This window comes from Adiantum capillus-veneris, chromosome 1 (genome assembly GCF_014529385.1).
Source record: "Adiantum capillus-veneris isolate H3 chromosome 1, ASM1452938v2, whole genome shotgun sequence".
Lineage (NCBI taxonomy): Eukaryota > Viridiplantae > Streptophyta > Polypodiopsida > Polypodiales > Pteridaceae > Adiantum > Adiantum capillus-veneris.
Window position 1 is genome coordinate 126,533,510 of NC_140931.1, and position 25,736 is coordinate 126,559,245.

General features: G+C 44.6%; 1 protein-coding gene across 1 annotated transcript; it reads left to right on the forward strand.

The window, feature by feature from the left end:
• Nucleotides 1-1,214: 1,214 nt before the first annotated feature.
• LOC147465520 (uncharacterized) lies at nt 1,215-2,357 on the forward strand. The gene is made up of 3 exons (XM_086511789.1): nt 1,215-1,585; nt 1,750-1,856; nt 2,013-2,357. The coding sequence occupies exons 1-3, from the start codon at nt 1,263-1,265 to the stop codon at nt 2,120-2,122; spliced, it is 540 nt and encodes a 179-aa protein (XP_086367915.1). The 5' UTR covers nt 1,215-1,262; the 3' UTR covers nt 2,123-2,357.
• Nucleotides 2,358-25,736: the final 23,379 nt, after the last annotated feature.

Below are 25,736 nucleotides of genomic sequence, written 5' to 3' on the forward strand. Positions count from 1 at the left end.
TAGAGACAAGGAGACGTGCTGACCAGTGTTAGAAAAAGAGAGACCGAAATAGAGAGGTGGCTCAGGGGCCCAGGGCTAGAAAAAATCCGTTTTCCCTAACCGAAGAAAATAATGGCAAACTTGAAATTCCTAGTCGAGCTCATAGAGGGAAAAGAGCCCTTCGAGCACCAGCAATCGGAGGCCATCGAGAAGATTTTAGGAGAGGTTTCCAGGCTGTCTCCCTCAATGTCTCGCATACGTCTGCATGCGTATGGTAGCCTACAGTGCTACGCTTCTGCTCTCTTCCGCCTCTCATTACTAATGTGCTTGATTAGGTTACTCTAGCCAATTGCACATGCAGAAAGAGAGAGGTGGCTCAGGGGCCCAAAGCTAGAAAAAATACATTTTCCCTAACCGAAGAAAATAATGGCAAACTTGAAGGGATTCCCAGTTGAGCTCATAGAGGGAAAAGAGCCCTTCGAGCACCAACAGTCGGAGGCTGTCAAGAAGCTTTTAGGACAAGTGTCTAGGCTATCTCCCTCAATGTCTCGCATACGGCTGCCAACGTATGGTAGCCTATGACGCTACGCTCCTGCTCTCTTTTGCCTCTAATTACTAATGTGCTTGATTAGGTTACTCTAGCCGACTGCACATGCAGATCTTTAACCTCCTAGCAAGCGATGGCGATGGCGATGCTACAAGAAGCCCTACAAGCAGTGTAGTCCTGGCGAGCATCAAATCTGCTTTCGCCAATCTCTCTCTCTCTCTCTCTCTCCATGCTGTCATTTTACGGGAAGAATTAATTCCCTTCCATGATGAAGGAAGATCTTCTTCTTCTTTTTCCTGCACATTGGACCAAGGACAGATCTTGGCTCTCTCTCTCTACATTTTCCCTAACCAAAGAAAATAAAGGCAAACTTGAAATTTTCAGTAGAGCTCAGAGAGTGAAAGCCCGTTGACCACCAACACTAGAAGGGTCTGCCGTTTTACTAGTTATTATAAAGTAAGTCCATGTTTCCCCCCCCCCCCCCGCCCGGCCCCGTCCTTTCGTGTCTTTGTTCACTTTTCAACATCTAACGTCTCTTCTCGCCTTTGGTTTTGTGCTTGGACCTCTCGGCCGTCGATTCCAACGCTTTAGCTTCATTTACAGCCTAATGTTAGATACAAAATTGCTTTTGTGCTTTGCCGCAAAATCACCACCGTAGATCTACCTAGCTTATAAGACCTTTTTCCGTCCACAGCTCGAATCGTACCTGATGTTGGGCGAAGTTTGAATTACTGCAATGGCGTCCGGTGTGGAAGGACAGAACCTTCATCACAGTGAGCACGGTCATTACCACCATCTCCCTTTCCCTCCTCTGTGTTACCATCATCAGCATCATTACCACCAACTCCTTCCACGCCCCTTTCTTTGCGCCAACTGCAAGTGCTGGAACTTCCCTGCTTACCCTAATTTCAACCCTCACGATAACCATCAACATCACTCTCACCTGCACCAAGCTCACGGCCATCTTCACAATCTTCTTGCTCATGCTGAATCTGCAGATTTTTTGCGAGGTCAAGAACTGAATGTCGACCATCAAGCGGAGAACGTTCCCTCTGACAGGTCAGACTGTAGGAAAAATCCAGACATACACACACACACACACACACACACACACAGAGAGAGAGAGAGAGAGAGAGAGAGAGAGAGAGAGAGAGAGAGAGAGAGAGAGAGAGAGAGAGAGAGAGAGAGAGAGATGCTGACATGCTTTTTCTTCCAATTTTTAGATGTGGGGCTGATGAGATGGAAGAGGATGAAGAAGAGGATTACCAGTTTGTGATGACAGACGAGTGGATGGAATTCTTTGCAAAGTCAGAAGCTCGACGCCAAGAGAGTAAGTCAAACAATCAGGAATTTTCATTCTGTTTATATCCTATTCAGATATTCAGATGGGCATGCTAATGTATGCATGTTTTAGCTTTTATTTAATGTTGTCATGCCGTTTTCCAAACCCTCTCAAGAGTTTATTTTTCATTTGGCTTGTTTGCAGAGAAGAGGCAACAAAAGAAAGCCGCTAGAGATTTGCGGAAGGCTACCAAAGCACGATCACAAGCAGAGGAACCTTCAATACACACTGACGAAGAACACACGGCTTCATGATATCTGATATGCGAAACTTTTGTCGCTGATAGCCTGTTGTGCGGTAAAATTCTCAAGTTTGTCTCCTTTCGGTACCTTTGTTCTAAAAGGAAAGATCAGAGAAGTTCCGGCAGACTGCTAAAATGAAGTCTCGTCCCCTGTTTGTGACCCAAAAGAAAAATTTGACCTTTAAGGTACTTTTCATCAGCTGAAATCGTTAAATGCGGGCTAGATTTTGAGCTTGCCTTGTAGAAAACCACCATTATTGTACATGTTTTAGTGTAAACACTGCCAAATTCTTCCAATTTCGACCTACAAGTTGGAAGAGTTTTAAGTGTGTCCTTGAGATCTTTGCAGATGATTGGGAGAGGGCTTCTCTATAGGGTTGTACTCCACATTAAATGTTGCAAATGTTTTTAAAGAAGTTATATGCTACATTACATGTCGCAGTTAAGGCATGGAGTTTTCTGCATCATTGGTATTTGTTACTTGGCCGATGTAGAAGTTCCTGTTGTAGAGATAGTCATGCTTTCTTGGCCTACTTAGGCCTAAGTAAAGAAAGCATGGAACTTTTGGGAGCTATTCTGGACCGTTGGATAAACCTTGTTGATTAGTGCCACATGGCAAGTTATTGGTTGCAAACCTTTCGTTTCCCCTTTTTCTTGTGAGGGGCCATTAACTAAGCTTCATCTTACGCACATATAGGCCATTGTGAGAGATAGTTGACATTCGTTTTCCCCTCTCTATAAAGGGGGACATTGAGTAGCGGGTCACACACCCTCTTTCTCATCCGGGCATTGTGCCTTTTCACCTTGTTTTCTTTGATTGGTATTTGTATGTAGGTCATGCCAATCCAAACCACATTCGACCTTTGACGATAAAGTCCTACAAATTAGTGCATTGCACGCCGATTTTTTTTTGAAAATGCATATAAACCCCAGTAGCAACAACCAAAACTCTGTTTTACTTGTCTCATATGAAAACAAAAGCAGTACTGCTCCTTTTCCGACCTACAATATCAATGTATTTGTACCAAAGTTTTATGTCTAGGTATGTACTATGTTATATGGTGTCGAAGATCTTGGAAATTTACACTTTTTGGGTTGCGATTTTGGAGAGGGGCTAGACGAAAATGTACCTGTGCATGTACTATCAACTTGTGCCTGGTAAGCCGTTATACATGCTCTGCATGCATGGAAATAGTACCCTAGTTGTGGCTGCCAAGAAGCTGTACGCATTATTGATACCGTCTTGCAGTTGTTCATACACCGAATTTTTGCTTTTCAATCAATGTCCCCATTGTTATTTGATGATGGTATTGCATTTGGGATTGCCATTTGAGGGTTTGGCTGTGAAGGAGTAGGAGGACACCATGGGCAGGTTCACTCGAATTGGTCAAGCTTGCAACGGCCAGAAATGCAGGTGCGATCAAATTGTGTCGTCTCCAAAAGTAATTTGATCAGTTTTAGTGACTTGGTTTTGGCATGACCACATCATAGAGAAGAATATCTCTTTAAGATATTTGCACTACCGCCAGTATCTTTGCATGTTACTAATTGCATCATTGTTATTGTGCAAGCCACTATTGTTGCTTGAACTTTTTCTTTTCTGATTCCGCAGCATGTCAACTGTCACCAGCGTGTGACTACTATCTATCCTTTTTGTTGATTTCTTTCTTATTATTTATTTACTTTCACTTTTTGGAAACACCCCTCTGGAAATCTAACTGCCCTGCATTGCATAGCTAGTGTGGAACTGTTCAGAGGGAGTCCAGGCCTGAGGGCAAGAGAGCACTAAGGTTGGACAAGGACTATGGTTAGCCAAAGTGGGGTCATTGACTAGCCAAAGTGGAATCCTTTGCTACAGAGGCCACATTTCAGTTCTTGGTGTGGCTACAATGTACAAAGAGTGTCAGTCTTCAGATGACCTAGAAAGATACAATGGTAGCATCTCCTAAAATTTAGGGAATCGCTATTTTGGACCTCAAAATGTGTTCGCGTCATTACCTCCGGAATGACAAGGGGAACATTTTATTACTTTGCCGCGAAGCCAACTGGGCAACCGGTCGGGAGATTTTTAGGCGGCAACCCCGAATCGGGAAATGGCCTGTAAACGCGCCAAGTGGCACATTTTTGTGCACTTTCCTCATGCATGAAGAAGTGGCGCTGAATTTAGAGAGGAAAGGCTCATTTTCTAAGCTCCTCTCACAGGTTGAGAGCTATGGAGTGAGTGATGCCCTGCACGCTACGCACTGCTCTCTCTCTCTCCCCTATGAGCAGTGTATTATGCCCCTCTAGTGGGCTTTGCATTTGACCAATGTACAATTATGTGGGTTCATGCGTGATTGCCGAGGCAAGAGCCTCTTGCACAGGTACTGGATTAGCTAGCGGTTAATCCCCCGAAGGTATAGGTGAATTCGGAGAGGTTTCACATGCGAAATCCCATCCGATTCATAGGGCAAGTAGCCCTACAGGTGCGGGAGCTTGAGGACTTGCTACGGATGCGACCGGCACACGAAATGGAGCCCGAAACAGTGAATTACAGCCTGCTGTGTATTTTTGCAGGTTTAGGGTTTTGGCCCTAAACGGACCCTAATACCCCCAGGAGGTTCGGGGACGCGAGGGGACCGCTGTACAGGTGATCCGGCGCACTTTCGGGGCAGAAAACAGAGAATTCAGCGTGCTGCAGATTCTCGCCAGGTTTTGCAAAGTGTCCGTATGCATCGGGAAAGTTAACTAATGCGTGGGGATACTGACTGTGAAGGGTCCTAGTACAGTTATGTTGCGGAAATTGGGCAAGAACACATGGTATTCAGCCCAGATTGTGCGGGGCAGCTTGTAGGGAACCACAGCTTTTATTCCCTCTTTAAAAGAATAAAGAAATACCGAAAGGGGCGCCTATTTAGGGGCCAATTTGGTGTCGGTCTTCTCATACAGGCAACCTGTATCCCTTTCCCCTTTGTTGTGTCTTGAAAGTACAGATAAAGTGGGCGACAAATTAAATGGGTGAAAGCAAATAAAGTTTAAGTCTAAGGTCTACCGCCCTTTTTGGATTAAACAGGCCGGTTTCATGGTTCCATTGTCGGGATTAAATCACTTTTTCCCATAGAAGTGAGCCTTGGTCCGTTTGGGTTTGAAGACACAGGGGATCATAGACCAGACACAGGGAATTGCAAGTATGGCTGACTGACCAGATGATGTGACTGAAGAGGTTTCCTCCTCAGGGTCAACAGACACATGAAGTGGGTGAGTCTTCAAGACCACCACAGACGGATGATGATATATTCAGGACCCAGTTGGCTACTGCTGTGGCTATGTTCACACAGGTAATGCAGAACCCGAGGTTTTTAGCCTTTCTGCAACCTCCTCTTCCGTCTCAGCAAGTTGGGTCAGTGGATCATATTCAAAAGCCTATTAAGGCTCAAGCACATGTTATTCATACTGCAAAATCAATGGAAACACCTGTATACTTGATGGAGACTATGCAGTCTCCAAAACCTGTGTCTAAGATGCAAGAACAGGTGGCTGAAATGCAAGTCTTTCAAGTTGTACCAGTTCAGCCAGCCACCTTTCAGTAGCCTATAGCTGGTTCTAATGGACAGGGAAGCAACCTACAGGCTATGCAACAAGTTTTCCCACCACCTTCAGTACACCCTGTCTATTTTGGAGGTGGATCAGTATTCCAGAGCATGGCTGGTCATGCACTTGGAAATCAGTTTTACACGCCAGGAACAGTGTTTGGGGGTGCTCAAACGATGATGCCTAACCCCATGTATGGTATCATGGGCATGCAACCAGGGTTTCAAAGCACTCAGGGCCAATTTGGGATGCCACAGGCAAATTTTGGTATGACTGGAATTACAAATCAACAGCCAAATATGGCATCTCCGGGTCAACTTGATAGCGGCCAAGGAACACAGATTACCCCTAATAGTGTTCCCATGTTTCAGTCACTTCCATATGACAACTTAACGCCGCTGGAGAAGCCAACTCCGTACAAAGAAGGTTGCAAAGGTATGACATTCACGACCTTTACAGGGTTTGATGACAGGAAGAAGGCTCTCTCATTCCTCCAGCAGTTTGACAAGGCCCATGCAGGAGGAAACTTTACAGAGGCTTCAAAGGTCCGCAAGGCAACCACCTTCTTGACAGGGAATGCGGGACAATGGTGGACAACTTTATTGCTTCAAGGGCAAGCTCCGTCCACATGGATTTACTTCAAGTAGATTTTTGCATCAGCATGGTTATTTGATGACTTTGAAGCAGATGTCATGACAGAATGGCATCAGCTTAATGCTGCTACTTGCAAGAATCTAGACGACTTCAATCGGAAGTTTTGGAAAGCTTTACTTCCAGTAACTTCCTACAGGTTTGTGCCATTGACAGAACAGATTGAAAAATACTGTTGTGGCCTACCCAAAGGATTGAGAAAGTACTGCACGAAGACCGAAGTCACTACTTTGACTCAGCTCATCGAGGTAGCTAACACTGGCAATGGTTTGCTCAAGGGAGAAGATTGTGAATTCAATACTTGCGTCAAGGAAGGATCTGCCAAGAAAAATTCAGCGAAGAAGTACGTTCTCAATGAGGTTCCTAGAGCGACTCAAGAGCCAGCCAAAGCATGGAAAGGCAAAGCCACGGTTGAACCAGCAAAGGGACCATCAAAGAAATGGAAAAGACCTTTTTCTCGCAAGTCGGAAGAGCAAAGGAAGGTCCTAAGGTCAGAGAACAAATGCTTTATCTGTGAGCAGCCTGGCCACATTGCTCAAAATTGTCCTCAAAAGAAAAGGCTAGCTGATTCTGAAGACAAGGAGGACAGGAAAGGAAAGAGGCCCATGGCTGGTCTAGTGCCAGATATGGTGGACGACAAGAGAAATCCAGATGCAAGTGAGCTTTGCAGAGCATGGGGAAAGGTTAGGGATCAAACAATGCTTATCTTCTTTGATCCAGGTGCCAAAGCCAACTTCATTTCCCCAGAATTGGCTTCAAAGTTGGGAATCATACCTGAAGAGATGGGGTATACAACAGAGGCAGGTTTGGCATGTCCTGGCCATACAGAGGCTGTGACACCTATCATCGGAAAGTTGCGCCTACATATCCAGTCCTATGTAGATGTTGAAGAATTTTACATCATGCCACTGGACGGATGTGATGTGTTGCTAGGCATTCCTTGGTTGTTTCGTGTACAGGGAATCATGGATGCCTACAATAAAAAGATCTCTGTACAGAGCAAGGGAAAGACTCACATTCTGGATGTAAAGCTTAAAGGGGAGTCTATTCCCACTGTATCAGCTTCTTCTATTACTTCTGTAATGAAAAAGCATCTTTTTGCGTACTTGATTTTTGCACGTGAAGTGTCAGATTGTGATGAATCAAATTTATCTGTGTTAGATAAAGAAAGGTCAATGTTTTTACAACAATATAGTGACTGTTTTTCCGATTCATTACGGTCTCAATTACCGTCAGAGAGACCCGAGGACCATGCGATAGATTTGGTGCCAGGCAGTTAGAAAAGGGGCTAAGTCAGCCCAGTTCATCTCCATTCTGTTCTCCAGTGTTGTTGGTGCAGAAAAAGGATGGCTCATGGCGTATGTGCATCGGCTACCGTGCACTGAACAAGAATACCATCAAGAATAGGTTCCCCATACCTAGAATTGATGATATTATGGACAAACTAGAAGGAGCAGCTATGTTTAGCAGGATAGATCTAAAGAGTGGGTTCCATCAGATCCGCATTAGATCAGAGGATGTGCACAAGACTGCTTTTAGAACGACGTTTGGCCTTTACGAATTTTTAGTGATGCCCTTTGGTCTCACAAATGCTCCTGCTACGTTCAATAGGATGATGGACAAAATTTTTCGTCCACACCAGCAGTTTGTTGGTACATTCTTTGACAACATGATAGTCTACTCAAAGAATGAAGAGGAGCATAGGCATCACTTGGCCATTGTGTTCAAAGAGCTACGTAGCCATAGGTTGCTCATCAATGCAAAGAAAAGTGAAGTTTTTCTGGAAGAGATTCACTTTCTGGGACACATTGTCTCAAAGGATGGTGTCAGAATGGATCCTTCTAAAGTTGAAGTGATCAAGTCATGGCCAGATTTGAAGACGGTGCACGATGTCCGAAGCTCCTTGGGACTAATTACAAAAGGTTTATTCGAAATTTCGCTGAGATTGCTTCACCTTTACATGCTCTTCAAAAGAAGGCAGTCACCTTCAGATGGACACAAAAAAAGATTTCAGCTTTTTAATCTCTTAAAGGAAAAGATGACTTCAGATCGAGTCATTGTGTTGCGAGATCTTAGGAAGTCATTTGTGGTCCAGTGTGACGCCCGCGGTAGTAGCATTGGTGCAGTGTTAATGCAAGATGGCAGGGTAGTAGCCTATGAGAGTAGAATCTTGCAAGGGCCAGAAAAGACTATGCAAGTCTATGAAAAAGAACTGCAGGCCGTGATTCATGCGCTCTTAAGTTGGAAACACTACCTGCTAGGTGTAGATTTCGTTGTCCAAACGGATCATCAGACCTTGCGATACTTCTTGACACAGGCAAAGTTATCTGAGAAGCATATGCGATTGTCCATGTTCCATTTTCAGATTGTGCATGTGGAAGGCAAGAAGAACGTTGTGGCTGATGCCTTGTCAAGGAAGCCACAAATTTCAGCTGTGTCAATTCCTTATCATCATGAGCTTGATGATATGAGGGAACAATATGCAAATGATGAAGATTTTGCAAGGGTCTTCGAGCAGCTAATGGATGGACAACCTCATGAACACTATCTTCTCAAATATGGCTTTATGATGATGCATGGCAGATTGTGTGTAACAGACTTGGACACTCCAAGTCAAGAATCAACCGCGACAGCACCAAATAACCACTTAAAAACAATTCACAGATCACAATAGATTTGCACTGGCCCGATGGAGTTCCGTGCCTAGAGATATTGGCCCCAAAGACTGGCGCCCCTTTCGGTATTTCTTTTTATATTAGTCAGTTCAAAGTACAAGAGAGTGGGGCGGGATTCACTCTCAGACTTTGTGTCCAGATGCTCTGAGAAGTGAGGCCCTCACCACTAATTTAAAGGTTACAAGGGATGCCCAAAAGCAGAGCCCCAAAAGCTTCAAATAAAAAACAACTGCTCTCTCTCTCTCACAGAGAGTCAAAACTTGAAAGCAAAAGCATTCTCTCTCTTTCTCATTGCGTAGAGAAAAAGCAAGATTCGCGTCGCTCATCATCATTTTTATTTTTTTGCCTCCGCGATTTCTAGAAATTAGGGTTTCTGGCAGAAATTAGGGTTTGCAGGAATTTTAGGGTTTTTGGCAGAAATTAGGGTTTCTGCTGTCCGCCACGTCATCACTTTGTGACATACCCCCCTCTTGAAAGCATTCTAATCGATTGCGATTACGCCTGCAAAATCGACAAAAGCCATAAACCGTCTTAGCAGACACTGACTGTTAGTACCTACGTACTAGGAACACACATCTAGCACATGTACAAAATCGACAGTCACATCACACGACATCACCGGACATCACTAGACATCACAGGACATCACATGACATTCAACATTCATTTGGATCTTAGACCATGATTTATCGGCAATGTAGCTAGCAATCACATCTAGGTCCAATCGGGACCTCATCGATGTCCGATTGACTAGCCCCTATTGCAACCATGTCTATTCGAGATCAAGTAGACCAAAATGCTGCAGTCGTTTCGTCTATCAATTCCTGCACTCAAAAGAAGTCAAGAACAAATCAGTTGCATTATCAGGAATTCCATTTCATAAAGTCATCCAGTAGAATACTGTCAGCTCTGAGTATCCCTGAAGCTCAAAGAGACATCAGTGACTTTAGTATCAAAATCAAGGCATCTGTTGACAAGGGAGCGGAGTGACTCCCCTCTTGTGCATCCCACTGCACTAGATCTCCGGCCAAGTTGAATTCTGGGTTCCGTTTGGAGTAGACTATGCTAAACCAAAACATTGAGGTAAAGTTTCACAATCCGAGGAGTATCTGCTAGGTCCTCCTCCTCCTCCATCGACTTGAACTTAACTAAGAACCGCCTTCGAACTTTACCTTTCTTCGTACTGGTATGTGCTAAAATCTGTTCAGGAACAAGGATCTCCTCGTTTTCTTCCACTTCGGGTTGCTCATTAGGCTCCCCATCATCAGACACATCACCCTTAATAGGTTTCAAGAGACTCACATGCAATGGCATTGTGAATCCTCCAAGTATCTGGCAGTGTCAATCGGAAGGAGACATCATTTATCTTGTCAGTGATCTGGAAAGGTCCGTAGTATCGCATACTAAGCTTTGGAAAAAGCCTCTCCTTTCCCTTTTTCTTTCGTAGGCGAGTCTTCTCAAAACGTAAGAGCACCCAATCATCCTCCTTCAATTTCAAGTCGCGACGATGGCGATCCGCTACCTTTTTCTGTCGTTCTTGAGACTCCTGCAAAGTCTCGCGACCCTTGGCCAAGCCGTATCCAAATCTTGCGAATATTCATCCGCTCAAATATCTAATCTTTCGTGCTCAGGAAGGATGGAACCTTCGCAACACTTTCAACAATCTCACATGGCGTCTTCCCCGTCGAAGAGTGTATCGTGTTATTGTAGGCAAATTCCACCAAAGGTAAGTTCTTTTCCCATTGAGTCTTCTGATCCGAGATACAAGACTTCAATAAATCTAAAATCACTGAATTGGCAATCTCAAATTGCATGTCAGTCTGCAAGTGGAACGATGACGAGAACTGCAACCGCGTGCCAATGTTCTCCCAAATTGCCTTCCAAAGAAACTCATAAATCTGGGGTCTCTGTCGGAGACAATCATCTCAGACGTGCCATGTAATCAAAAAATCATCGTGATCATTTTGTGTTCTCGAGAGATTAAAAATAAAATCCATTTCAATACTTTTCCAAGGGCGGTTGGGTATGGGTAAAGGCTTTAACAATCCCTGTGCCTTATGCCTGTCAAAATTGACCATCTGGCATACTAAGCAACTGCGCACAAACTCTTTCACATCCTTTTTGAGTCTCGGCCAAAAAAAAGTATCTCTCTACCCCCTTCATGGTGGTAGCAATGCCGTGGTGACTCGTAAAAGGTGGACAGTGGCATTCAGTCATAACCTTTTCCCTCAAGGGTTGTGTAACGCACAACATAGTCTTTTTCATCAAGTAGCCTTCCCGACGGGAGTATCCAGCTACTGTCTCTCCATCCCGTATCCGTGTGAAAATATCTGCAAAATCTGTATCTGTGGCATACTGATCGACCATATCCTCGAAGCTCCTATGATGTATCGCGGAGATAGCCAGATCCAACGGCTTTCGAGACAAAGCATCTGCCACCACATTCTTCTGTCCCTTCTCATGGACAATCTGGAAGTGAAACTGTGACAAGATGTTCGCCCACCGCATCTGCTTTTCCGAAAGCTGCTTCTGTGACAAGAAGTAGCGCAAACTCTGATGGTCTGTAAAGACAGTAAAATCCGCTCCGAGTAGGTAGTGCCGTCACTGAGTAAGAGCATGGATCACTGCCAAAAGCTCTTCCTCATATATCTGTGCTGTCATCTCCGGCCTAGAGAACAATTGGCTCTCGTAAGCAATGACATGGCCTTCTTGCATCAAGACCGCACCCAGACTACGACCACAAGCATCAGAATATACTTCAAATGACTTTTGCAAGTCCGGCAAAGTCAAAACTGGTCCCGTAGTCAATTTCTCTTTCAATGTCTGAAAGGCAGTCACCTCTGTGGATCCCCACGAGAAAGGGACTCCTTTCTGTGTCAAGATGTGCAAAGGGGAAGCAACCTCTGTAAACTTTCGTATGAACCGCCTGTAGTACGAACACAGTCCCAAGAAGCTTCCAACTTCATGGACATTCTTCCAATCGGGCCAATCACGTATAGTCTCTATCTTGGTCGAATCCACTTGCACTCCTGCTGTTGAGACAAAGTGTCCCAAAAAGTGTATCTCTGAAGCAGATGATCTCTGTGTTCTGCCTCATTCTTGGAGAAAACAATGATATCATCAAAGAAAGTGCCAACAAATAGCCTGTACTCTCGAAAAATCCCGTCCATCATCCGGTTAAATGTCGCAGGAGCTTGGTTAAATGTCGCAGGAGCTTTGTTTTAGCCAAAAGGCATCACCAAAAACTCAAATAACCCAAAAGTCGTCCGAAAGGCCGTCTTGTAGACGCCTCCCGGCGCGATTCGGATCTGATGATATCCACTCTTCAAGTCAATCCTGCTAAAGCACGAGGATCCTTGTAACCTGTCGAGTATATCATCGATCCTAGGAATCGGAAATCTATTCTTGATGGTGATTTGTTGAGAGCGCTATAATCGATGCACATTCTCCAAGATTCGTCTTTCTTCAAATCCAACAATAGTGGAGAGCAATACGGTGAAGTACTATGCTAGACAAGACCCTTTTCCAAGAGGTCTTTCACGTGGTTCACAATCTTTTCATTCTGTACTTGGCTCACACGGTAAGGTGGCCGGTTTGGTGGCGTGCTTCCAGGTATTAGATCAATGGTTTGATCTTCAGGCCCTCTGAAAAGCAATCGGCATGAGTGTGGAGAAAAATCTTGGCGTTCTTTTGATCAGGTCAAAATATATTCAACCTTTATCCATCGTTTAGTTCTCTCCCAAAATAATGAGTAAGAAACTGAAGTTCATCAAGTACAATCTCTAAGCCCTTCATTTATCAAAGTCGCTTTCTCGGCCCGGTAGTCAACCACGGCGTAGTTCTTGTGGTACCAAGGGATCCTGAGTAGAACGTCACTCGCGTGCCCTGAACACCCCTATCATTGCAAACGAAGTTTGCCAATGCTCGGTGTAATGACAACATCCCATCCGGGTGCCAGCCGAACTACCTCCGCCTGTGGCGTCAGTTTGTCAGGCGTAATTTCCAAATCGAGCCGCAAATTCCAAGTGAAAAGAAGTTGGCCTTGGCTCCTTAAAAAGAGCTTCTTGATCCTTCACTTTGCCCCAAAAGAGGTAAAGTTTGTACTTTCATTCATTAGATTCGATGCAGGTCCTACGCCATGTCGTACCAGTTCTGCTTTTCTATCTGCCTTTTCTGCCACGTTCCTCAGCTGCTCTTGAACTCTCAGGCTTGTTGTCGTTCTTTATCATTCTGTTCTTTCTGTGCCTTTTTAGGGCACTTCGCGGAGATATGTCCATGTTCCCCGCATCCAAAGCACTTCCCCTCTGTGATGAAGCGAGCTCTTTGCTCAGGAGTAAGCTTGGGTGTGCATCCTTTTTCTCTGGGTTGCTCTTTTTCTTTCTACTTTCATTCCTAGAAGTCTGTTCGGCTCGTTGTGTCATGGCCTCATCTGTGGGGTAGGTTAGACTCCCAGAGTGAATGGCAAAGCCCCGCTTCGCATGACTCATCAACTCCTGAATAGAAGCTGACTTCTGTTCCAATCAGTGATCTCGGATCTCTGTAGGTAGACCCAAGGTAAACCACTCAATCTGTTCTCTGAACGGGTCTTCTTGAATGAAGAGAAGAGCTCCAGAATCTTTCACAATAAGCATTGATTGTATCTTTCTTGGTCATCCGAAGATGGTTCCAAGCAGCTTGTACATCTCGTTCATATTCTTGCGTCAACCAAGAAGAAATAAAAAGCTTCTTAAATTTCAGCCATTTAACTGGCGCAGTCTTATATAAAAGAAGCGTGGACCACCAAGTACGAGCATTCCCCTTAAAGTAAGAGGCAGCTCTCCGAATCTTGGAGTGCTCTCATTAGCGTCCTCCTGCGAAAGCGATGTCAAACTGCTGTATAAAAGACAAAGCCTTGGAAGCATCTGAGTATCTTGAAAAAGTATCAAACTTGATCGAGTGGCCACCTTCCTTAAACTCTCGGACTTTCTTGCTTTTATCTTCGAGAAAGTCATACTGGTTGGCTTTGTAAAAATTCTTCTTGTTCGCATAGAAGTTTCCATCATCAGAATCTGAGATGTCTGTAGATGAGTCCTCAGTAGAACTGTCAGTCTCTGGGCGAGATTTAGTCTTCTTTGCCTTTCTCTTGCCCTTTTCGAAGCGTTGCTTCTTGCTTCGCTTTTTACCTTTTCTGTCTTCTTTGCTTGAATCCGAGGAGCTAGAAGAACTGTAAGAAGAAGAAGAAGAAGAAGAATTGGGTACTCCTTCAAATCGAACACGCTTCTTCTGTTTCTTTGCCTTGTCAAAAGTCGATTGACGACCAAATAACTTGGAAAGTGAGTGCTTTTCTTCTGCTTTTTGCCGTGCTTTTTGGCTTTCTTCTGTGCATCAAAAAGCTGAGCAATCCGTGCATCAACCACCTCTTCTAGTTCCTTCTCTGAATATTGTTTGGGATCAGAAGGTTTCTTAAAAGCAGATTTCGGGGGTGGTGTAGTGGTTTTTTGCCACTGTGCATGCACTTCCTGGAAAGAAGTCTCGCTCATATATTTTGCCAATTTCGGATCCTTCGCAAAACTGAGCATCATCTTTGTTGCATCGCCGATCAATTGACGACGCTTCATCTCTCTTTGCTCCGCCTGAGTAGGCCGAGGCGGGCCATACTCTCTGTCTAAATCTTCGTTGTGATCCCAGCCCGCATCTCCAGATGCAGAGGGAGTCGACTGATCCTTGCGTGAAGCCATAGGTGTTGCGGAAAAAAAATTCGGGATCGGATTTCCCGTAGAAGAGAAATCGGCCGTGCTCTGATACCACTGTAACAGACTTGGACACTTCAAGTCAAGAATCAACCGCAACAGCACCAAATAACCACTTCAAAACAATTCACAAATCACAATAGATTTGCACTGGCCCGACGGAGTTCCGTGCCTAGAGATATTGGCCCCAAAGACTGGCGCCCCTTTCGGAATTTCTTTTTATATTAATCAGTTCAAAGTACAAGAGAGTGGGTCGGGATTCACTCTCAGACTCTGCGTCGAGATGCTCTGAGAAGTGAGGCCCTCACCACTAATTTAAAGGTTACAAGGGATGCCCAAAAGCAGAGCCCCAAAAGCTTCAAATCAAAAGCAACTGCTCTCTCTCTCTCACAGAGAGTCAAAACTTGAAAGCAAAAGCATTCTCTCTCTCTTTCTCATTGCGTAGAGAAAAAGCAAGATTCGCGTCGTTCGTCATTATTATTATTATTATTTTTTTGTTTGCCTCCACGATTTCCAAAAATTAGAATTTTTGGCAGAAATTAGGTTTTGCAAGAATTTTAGGGTTTTTGGCAGAAATTAGGGTTTTTGCTGTCCGCCACGTCATCACTTTGTGACAATGTGTCACAAAGCCATTGCGACGCAAAGTTATGGAAGAGAGTCATGTCCCACCGTATGCAGGGCATTGTGGTATCGATGCTACAGTTAAAGCGGTTGAGACATTCGTCTACTGGCCTACACTGAGAAGAGATGTGGATGCCTTTGTGCGAGAATGCCTAATATGCCAGAAGGTCAAGTTTGACAGGCAAAAGGCACCAGGGTTATTGCAACCACTGTCTATTCCAGATAAACCATGGGAAAGTATTGCTATGGATTTTATCTTTGATCTTCCGAGAACGTAGACAGGAAATGATGGTATTTGGACCATCATTTGCAGATTCAACAAGCAGGCTCATTTTATTCCTGTCAGGAAGAAGATAAAGCCAGATCAGATGGCATGCTTGTTTATGAGCAATATTTTCAAGTATCATGGCATGCCACAGTCGATTGTTAGCGTCGCTTAGCGACCGTGATCCACGCATGACAAGTTTGTTTTGGAGAGGCTTGTTTGAGAATATGGGCACAACGCTCAAATTCTCTTCATCATTTCATCCTCCAACAGATGGGCAGTCAGAGGAGGCAAATTCTACTGTCCTCGATCTGCTGAAGTGCTATGCCTCAGAGCATAAAGGAAAGTGGGAGCAGTATTTGCCATTGGTGGAGTATGTGTCACCAGCCAGTGGCAATTCCATTTTTGTTTATTTTCTCTTTCTTTGGGGAATTTCGTTTGTTTTACCTTTTGGAAACACCCCTCTGAAATCTAACTGCCCTGCATTGCATAGCCAGTGTGGAACTGTTCAGAGAGAGTCCAGGCCTCAGGGCTAAAGAGCACTAAGGTTGGACAAGGACTATGGTTAGCCAAAGTGGGGTCATTGGCCAGCCAAAGCGGAATCCTTTGCTACATAGGCTACATTTCAGTTTTGGGTGTGGCTGCAGTGTACAAAGAGGGTCAAATGACCTAGAAGAATGTAATGGCAGAAACTCCTAAATTTTAGGGACTCCTATTTTTGGACGGCAAAATGTCTTCGCGTCATTACGTGCAGTTTGACATGGGGATCATTTTGTTGCTCTGTGGCCAAGTCAACAGAGGCTGCAGGTGAGATATTTTTAGTCCCGAGGGTCTAAAGCGGGAAAATGCACAAATGAGTGACACTTGGTACTTTGAGGCCAGTTTACTACTTAAAGAGAAGGCAAAAATGTGATTTTCAGCTGTGAGCTCGTTTCTGAGTGCTGTCACAAGTGGGAGAGCTTCAATGGAGTGCTGGCTTACCCTCTTATGTGCAGTGAGGTGCAAGATGTCATGACCTGCACACCTCTCATTGCTCTCTCTCTCTCTCCCCTATTATTTATGGTTATGCCCCTCTTGTGGGCTCATCAGATTGACCAATGTACAGTTGTGTGGGTTCATGCGCGATTGCCGAGGCAAGAGCCTCTTGCACAGGTACTGGATTAGCTAGCGGCTAATCCCCCGCAGGTACAGGTGAATTCGGAGAGGTTTCACGTCCGAAATCTTGTCCGATTCAAAGGGCAAGTAGCCCTACAGGTGCGGGAGCTCGAGGTCTTGCTACAGATGCGATCGGCACGCGAAACGGAGCCCAAAACAGGGAATACAGCCTGCTGTGTATTTTTGCAGGTTTAGGGTTTTGGCCCTAAATGGACCCTAATACCCCCAGGAGGTTCGGGGACGCAAGGGGACTGTTGTATAGGTGATCTGGTGCATTTTCGGGGCAGAAAACAGAGAATTCAGCATGCTGCAGATTCTCGCCTGGTTTTGCAAAGTGTCCGTATGCGTCGGGAAAGTCATCCAATGCGTGGGAATACTGACTGTGAAGGGTCCTCGTACAGTTATGTTGCCGAAATCGGACCAGAACAAAAGAAATTCAGCCCAGATTGTGCGGGGCAGCTTGTAGGGAACCACAACTTTTATTCCCTCTTTTAAAGAATAAAGAAATACCGAAAGGGGCGCCTATCTAGGGGCCAATCTGGTGTCTGACTCGCATACAGATGCATTCTAGCATCTGTATCCCATTCCCCTCTCTTGTGTCATTATAGCAAAGGTAGAATAGATGACTAATAGTGGGTGAAAGCTAAATCAAGGTTTGAAGTAAAGTCTACCGCCCTTTTTGAAGTTAACAGGTTGGTTACATGGTTCCATCGACGGGATTAAATCACTTTTTCCTCATAAAGTGAGCCTTGGTCAGTTTGGTTAAAGACACAGAGAGAGTTTGGGATGACCTTGAAAACACAGAGAGTTTGAAAGTAGATCGAGTGGATTTACAGGTGAGAAAGGCTACGAGAGTCTTTCTTTGGATACAGGTGAGAAAGGCTACGAGTCTTTCTTTGGATACAGGATGGATGGCAACAAGGAAGAGGGTTCCTCTTCTAAGGATAGACAACCTATTCCAACTGCACATGAAATTGGCGATAGTTCAGGCCAAGCAAAGAAAGCTTTGCAGGTTGTTACTGTTGTGACCATGTTCAAGCAATTGATGGAGAATCCAAGATTTATGGAGTTCATACAATCTTCATCAATAGCACATCAAGTTCAAGGCAGTTTTGGCATGCCAAGATGTTTAGGGGTATGCAAGGCATGGTGCCCAACCCCATGTATACAAACATTGGTTTGCACCCAAGATTTCAGGGCACACAAGGTCAGTTTGGGGTGTCACAAGGCAACTTGGGTATGGCTGGTTTTTCAATCCCATCAGTGAATATGACACCTGGACATTAACATGTTACTGGCCAGGGAGTACAGATGGCTCCCACAGGTGTACCCATTATGCAAACTGTCTCTTTTGACAATTTGGAGTCAATGGATAAGCTAAAGCCATACAAAGAAGATGATCAGTGAGTCCATTGACACATTCAATGGTTTTGATGAGAGGACAAAGGTTTTCTCTTTCCTCGAACAACAGTTTGACAAATTATTTGTTGGAAGGAGCATTTAAAGTCAGGAAAGCTGCCACTTTTCTGAAAAAAAAAATGCAAGTCAGTGGTGGAATACACTGTTGTTACAAGGACAGACTCCTTCCACTTGGAATGATTTCATACAGGTTCCGAATTAGCTAAAGGCTAATTCAAAACAGGTACAGGATGATTTAACAAGATTTCTTGCGAGAAATCTCGTGTAAATCAAAGGGCAAGTAGTCCTACTGATGTAGAAGATCAAAGGCTAGGAATTGGTGCGATTGGCACGCAAAACAGAGCCCAAAAGAAGAAAATACAGCTTGCTGTATTTTTCTGCAGATTTAGGGTTTTTGACCCTATTTGATGCCTTTTTGTCCCAAGAGCTTCGGGGAAGCTAGAGGACAGTAATACAAGTGATCTAGAGCATTTTAGGAGCTAAAAACAGAGAATTCAGCGTGCTGAATTTCCAGGACAGGTTTGCAAAAGTGCTCTATTATGCGTGGATAATCACTTGGATATGTGGATTTTTGGTTGTGAAGGTTTCTACTATAGTTATGCTGCCAAAATTGGGTCAAAAAGAGAATTCTCAGCCCAATAAAAGTAACAGCATAAGGGTAGATCACAGGTTAATCTCCAAAGATCAAGATAAAGAGCAGAGAAAGATTGTTTTGGATGCTCAGTATGCAAATCAGTGATATTGCATAAAGGCTGAAATTGCCTGAGAGTTGGAAGATTCACAATGCGTTTCACGTGAGTCTTCTCAGACCCTATGTGGGTGATGTGCCAGAAGATATGCCAGCTGCGGAAGTCGAGGAACTTGACGAGATCTTGGTCCCGGAACAGATTTTGGCACATAAAGAAAGAAAAGAAAAGGCAAGGTTGCAAGGTGCTGTTTGGTAAAGTTCAAAAGCTATTCACCTCTGGATGTCAAGTGGATGGAAAAAAGTGAACTTGCAGAATCACTAAAAGTATGGGAACTTAAAACCTTGGTTTGCAACCTACCTTGACCCCTTGAGATTCAGAGCTACATGGATTGTCAATGTGACAATGGCTTCTGAAAGAAATGATGTACATGTTACTTACAGTGAGCTCAAATGAAGTGCATGTTACATGAATGTTAGAGCTGTACAGATTGTCAGTTTGGCAATTACTCCTATGGAATGTCCAAAAGTTTGTTTAGTGCTATAGAAGTGAGTATTTCTTGTCAGTTCGTCAAGGGTACAACAATTATTTCTATTGAAGAGTACATGTGTAACTGCAGTCTTAAACTGTCGGTTTGGGTATGCTCGAAAGGTTACTGGATTCAACGTGTACTAAAAGACAGTGGCAAAATGTGACGCTTCCATTTTGTCATTGGAAAGTTATGGACTCAAAGCAATGGCAGAGTGTGACGCTTCCACTATGTCATTGGGACAGGGTTCACATGCAGGCAATACATGTGTCAATGAGGTGTTGACTGTGAGCATGTATGTGTCGTACATATGTCGACACGGTGTCCGGACACCCGAGTGCTGACTGTAAGCATGTACGACATAGGTGCAAACGAGGACGTTTGAGATTTCAAGAAGGGGGTATGTCACCCGTCAGTGGCAATTCCATTTTTGTTTATTTTCTCTTTCTTTGGGGAATTTCGTTTATTTTACCTTTTGGAAACACCCCTCTGGAAATCTAACTGCCCTGCATTGCATAGCTAGTGTGGAACTGTTCAGAGAGAGTCCAGGCCTGAGGGCTAAAGAGCACTAAGGTTGGACAAGGACTATGGTTAGCCAAAGTGGGGTCATTGGCCAGCCAAAGCGGAATCCTTTGCTACATAGGCTACATTTCAGTTTTGGGTGTGGCTGCAGTGTACAAAGAGGGTCAGATGACCTAGAAGAATGTAATGGCAGAAACTCCTAAATTTTAGGGACTGCTATTTTTGGACGGCAAAATGTCTTCGCGTCATTACGTGTAGTTTGACATGGGGATCATTTTGTTACTCTGTGGCCAAGTCAACAGAGGCTGCAGGTGAGATATTTTTAGACCCGAGGGTCTAAAGCGGGAAAATGCACAAATGAGTGACACTTGGTACTTTGAGGCCAGCTTACTACTTAAAGAGAAGGCAAAAATGTGATTTTCAGCTGTGAGCTCGTTTCTGAGTGCTGTCACAAGTGGGAGAGCTTCAATGGAGTGCTGGCTTACCCTCTTATGTGCAGTAAGGTGCAAGATGTCATGACCTGCACACCTCTCATTGCTCTCTCTCTCTCTCCCCTATTCTTTATGGTTATGCCCCTCTTGTGGGCTCATCAGATTGACCAATGTACAGTTGTGTGGATTCATGCGCGATTGCCGAGGCAAGAGCCTCTTGCACAGGTACTGGATTAGCTAGCGGCTAATCCCCCGCAGGTACAGGTGAATTCGGAGAGGTTTCACGCCCGAAATCTTGTCCGATTCAAAGGGCAAGTAGCCCTACAAGTGCGGGAGATCGAGGTCTTGCTACAGATGCGACCGGTACGTGAAACGGAGCCCAAAACAGGGAATACAGCCTGCTGTGTATTTTTGCAGGTTTAGGGTTTTGGCCCTAAACAGACCCTAATACCCCTAGGAGGTTCGGGGATGCAAGGGGACCGTTGTACAGGTGATCTGGCGCATTTTCGGGGCAGAAAACAGAGAATTCAGCGTGCTGCAGATTCTCGCCTGGTTTTGCAAAGTGTCCGTATGCGTCGGGAAAGTCATCCAATGCGTGGGAATACTGACTGTGAAGGGTCCTCGTACAGTTATGTTGCCGAAATCGGACCAGAACAAAAGAAATTCAGCCCAGATTGTGCGGGGCAGCTTGTAGGGAACCACAACTTTTATTCCCTCTTTTAAAGAATAAAGAAATACCGAAAGGGGCGCCTATTTAGGGGCCAATCTGGTATCTGACTCGCATACAAATGCATTCTAGCATCTGTATCCCATTCCCCTCTCTTGTGTCATTATAGCACAGGTAGAATAGACGACTAATAGTGGGTGAAAGCTAAATCAAGGTTTGAAGTAAAGTCTACCGCCCTTTTTGAAGTTAACAGGCCGGTTACAGTATGCATACAATAATACAATGCATTCATCAACTGGCAAGGCACCTTTTGAGATAGTTGAAGGTGGCAAGAAAGTTCCTCCCATACTGCATACAAAGGACAAGATATTTGAAGCAGATAAGTATGTTCAGGACATGGATGAAATGTACAAGAAGGTCAAAGTGGCCTTAGAAAAGACTCAGGCAAAGCAAAAGAAAGCAGCTGATCGTCACCGTCGTGAAGTGGTATTTTCACTTGGTGATTGGGTGCTTCTTCGCTTTGAAAAGGCAAGGTTAAAGAAGATGAAGGGCAAGGAAAGACTGTTTCCAAAGCTCAGCATGCGTTACTATGGGCCTTTTTAAGTATGTGACATAATCAGTGATGTTGCATATAGACTGAAATTGCCTGAGAGTTGGAAGATTTACAATGCGTTTCATGTGAGTCTTCTCAAGCCCTATGTGGGTGATGTGCCAGAAGATATGCCAGTTGAAGATCAGCCGGAAGTCGAGGAACTTGACGATATCTTGGTCCCGGAACAGATTTTGGCACATAAAGATAGAAAGTGAAAGGCAAGGTTGCTAGGCGTTACTTGGTGAAGTTCAGAAACTATCTACCAATGGATACTAAGTGGATGGAAGAAGGTGAACTTGCAGAGTGACCAACTGTGTTATCACTTCACCTTGAAGCCTTCGATTTGCAACCTACCTTGATCCCTTGAGTTTCAGAACTACATGGATTATCAGTGTGACAATGGGTTCTGAAAGAAATGATGTACACGTTATTTAAAGTGAGCTTAAATGAAGTACATGTTACATGAATGTTAGAGCTGTACAGATTGTCAGTTTGGCAATTGCTCTTATGGAATGTCCAAAAGTTTGGCTAGTGCTATAGAAGTGAGTATTTCTTGTCAGTTTATCAAGGATACAGTAACTGCTTCTATTAAAGAGTACATGTGTAACTGCATTCTTAAACTGTCGGTTTGGGTATGCTCGAAAGTGTTACTGGATCCAACGTGTACTAAAAGACAGTGGAAAAATGTGTAGCTACCATTTTGTCATTGGAAAGTTATTGACTCAAAGCAATGGCAGAGTGCGAAGCTACCACTATGTCATTGGGACAGGGTTCACACGCAGGCAATACATGTGTCTACGAGATGTTGAATACACCAGGGTTGACAATGAGCATGTATGTGTCGACAGGTGTGCGCACACCCGAGTGTTGACTGTGAGCATGTACGACATAGATGCAAACGAGGACGTTTGAGATTTCAAGAGGGGGGTATGTCACCAGCATGTGACTACTATCTATCCTTTTTGTTGATTTCTTTCTTATTATTTATTTATTTTCACTTTTTGGAAACACCCCTCTGGAAATCTAATTGCCCTGCATTGCATAGCTAGTGTGAAACTGTTCAGAGGGAGTCCAGGCCTGAGGGCAAGAGAGCACTAAGGTTGGACAAGGACTGTGGTTAGCCAAAGTGGGGTCATTGACTAGCCAAAGTGAAATCCTTTGCTACAGAGGCTACATTTCAGTTCTTGGTGTGGCTGCAGTGTACAAAGAGGGTCAGATGACCTAGAAAGATACAATGGCAGCATCTCCTAAAATTTAGGGAACTGCTATTTTGGACCTGAAAATGTGTTCGCGTCATTACCTCCGGAATGACAAGGGGAACATTTTATTACTCTGCTGCGAAACCAACTGGGCAACCGGTCAGGAGATTTTTAGGCGGCAACCCCGAAACGGGAAATGGCCTGTAAACGCGCCAAGTGGCACATTTCTGTGCACTTTCCTCATGCATGAAGAAGTGGCGCTGAATTTAGAGAGGAAAGGCTCATTTTCTAAGCTCCTCTCACAGGTTGAGAGCTATGGAGTGCTTCCTTTCCCTCCTGTGTACAGTGCGGTGCCAGGAGTGATGCCCTGCACGCTACGCACTGCCCTTTCTCTCCCCTATGGTAGTATGTTATGCCCCTCTAGTGGGCTTTTCAATTGACCAATGTACAGTTGTGTGGGTTCATGCGCGATTGCCGAGGCAAGAGCCTCTTGCACAGGTACTGGATTAGCTAGCGGCTAATCCCCCGCAGGTACAGGTGAATTCGGAGAGGTTTCACGTGCGAAATCCCGTCCGATTCAAAGGGCAAGTAGCCCTACAGGTGCGGGAGCTCGAGGACTTTCTACGGATGCGACCGGCACGCGAAATGGAGCCCGAACCAGTGAATTACAGCCTGCTGTGTATTTTTGCAGGTTTAGGGGTTTGGCCCTAAATGGACCCTAATACCCCCAGGAGGTTCGGGGACGCGAGGGGACCGTTGTACAAGGTGATCTGGCGCATTTTCGGGGTAGAAAACAGAGAATTTAGCGTGCTGCAGATTCTCGCCAGGTTTTGCAAAGTGTCCGTATGCGTCGGGAAAGTTATCTAATGCGCGGGGATACTGATTGTGAAGGGTCCTAGTATAGTTATGTTGTCGAAATCGGGTCAGAACAGATGGTATTCAACCCAGATTGTGCGGGGCAGCTTGTAGGGAACCACAACTTTTATTCCCTCTTTTAAAGAATAAAGAAATACCGAAAGGGGTGCCTATTTAGGGGCCAATCTGGTGTCGGTCTTCTCATACAGGTGCAATCTAGCAACCTGTATCCCTTTCCCCTTTGTTGTGTCTTGAAAGTACAAATAACGTGGGCGACAAATTAAATGGGTGAAAGCAAATAAAGTTTAAGTCTAAGGTCTACCGCCCTTTTTGGATTAAACAGGCCGGTTTCATCAACTTGTGCTTTCAAGGCCCGATTCCGCAATTTGTCAGAATCTTTCATTGTCTTTATCACTCTTTGGCTTGTTAAGAGTTTTTTCACATCTTTTGTATACTCCTTCACTTTGGCGTTTTGCATATCTAGCCGCTTGAACCTGTTCTACAGCTCAGCTAATTCCTCGTCATGCTTCTTGATTCTTTTTATATTGTCCCATGCGTTTTGTGGTAGTCTTGTGTATGCTATCAACATGATGCGTGCACTTCTAAAGCCTTTTGTTCGAGCACTTGGAGCTTTGTTGTTTGCTCCAATATGTTAGTGACTTGTGACCAAGGTGCAGAGTCCCGGCTTTGGCTTTTTATAAAAGTGACCGACCACACTGGCTGGGTGCCTCGACATTGGACATCCATCCCAACGGTGTCATAGATTAGATCCCCTCTCATATGATGGCGACATAACATACTTCCCTTCTTAAGAACCATTGGTATCCTTATCAATGAAGTGGGGATATCGAGCTTTCAAAGTTCTAACTGATTCCCAAGCAGCAAACTGTCACAAGACGGGCACCACGTGCCAATAGAAAAGAACAGATTGAACAGACTTTGAGCACTTCAATAACAACTGAATGGAGAGAGAGAGAGAGAGAGAGAGACGACACGGGACATGGAGTTGCAGAATTCCACCCCAGAGAGTACTGGCCCCAAACCTTGGCGTCCCTTTTGTTATTTCTTTATATTGCATCAACACAGTACAAGCCGGTACTCCAGACTCTGCACCGTCTCGAGGAAGCATGCCAGAGAATGAGCCCATGGCCTCATATTTAAAGGCCCTAGTCCCAAAAGCATTTTGCATGAAAAGCCTTCAAACTCAAAAGCATCTGGTCCAAAAGCGATGCCCAAAAGCTATCAGCGTGATTTACGGAAATCCGTACAACTGCCATGTCAGCAATGCAAATCGTGGAAATCCGTATAGGCTGCCACATCAGCATGTCAGCTCAATTTTCGGGCTGTCCGTACTGCCGCCACACGCAAGTTTGTGTGTGTGTGTGTGGGTCCTGCTTTATTTTAATTCCTTTATGTCACCTGGGCCCCATTGGACGGGGTCCCATAAGTTGGTAGGACTTCTTTTGTTGTTGTTGCTTGTTCTTCTTAGGGTTTAAGCCCCTTGCCGTGATTTGAAGGTTGGCTTTGCTCTTCAGTGACTTGACATGTCAATAGTTTGTGACATCCCTTCTTGAAAGAAAGTAATCGTGGACGACTACAACATTTCTGCAAAACAACTCAAGTTAGCTCTAAAATTTCTGAGGGTCATTCTCAAGGACAATCAATTTGCTCTTTTTTTGTTAAGGAGTTGGCTTCTCCTTTCGGCTCTTTTGATCAAGGAGTTGGCTTCTCCTTTCGCCCTTGATATTCCTGCGTAGTAAAGTCAACCATCACACCTAGATCGCACCCATCTTCCACGGATGTCTAGATGCACTAAAATTACATACCCAGGCAATCTCATCCAATTTAGGAATGATGCACTAAAATTACATACCCATCCAATGCAACACAAATGCTCACATATGCATGTTACAAGACATAGAAACATAAAGTCGCCGATGAACACTCCCCCCGCAAATAACTATCCAGGTCCGGGCCATGAGCTGTTCAACAACTCCCTCATCATTTCTCCCGCACATAACGTAAAAAGGTCCGGGCCATGAGATATTTTACAACCAAACG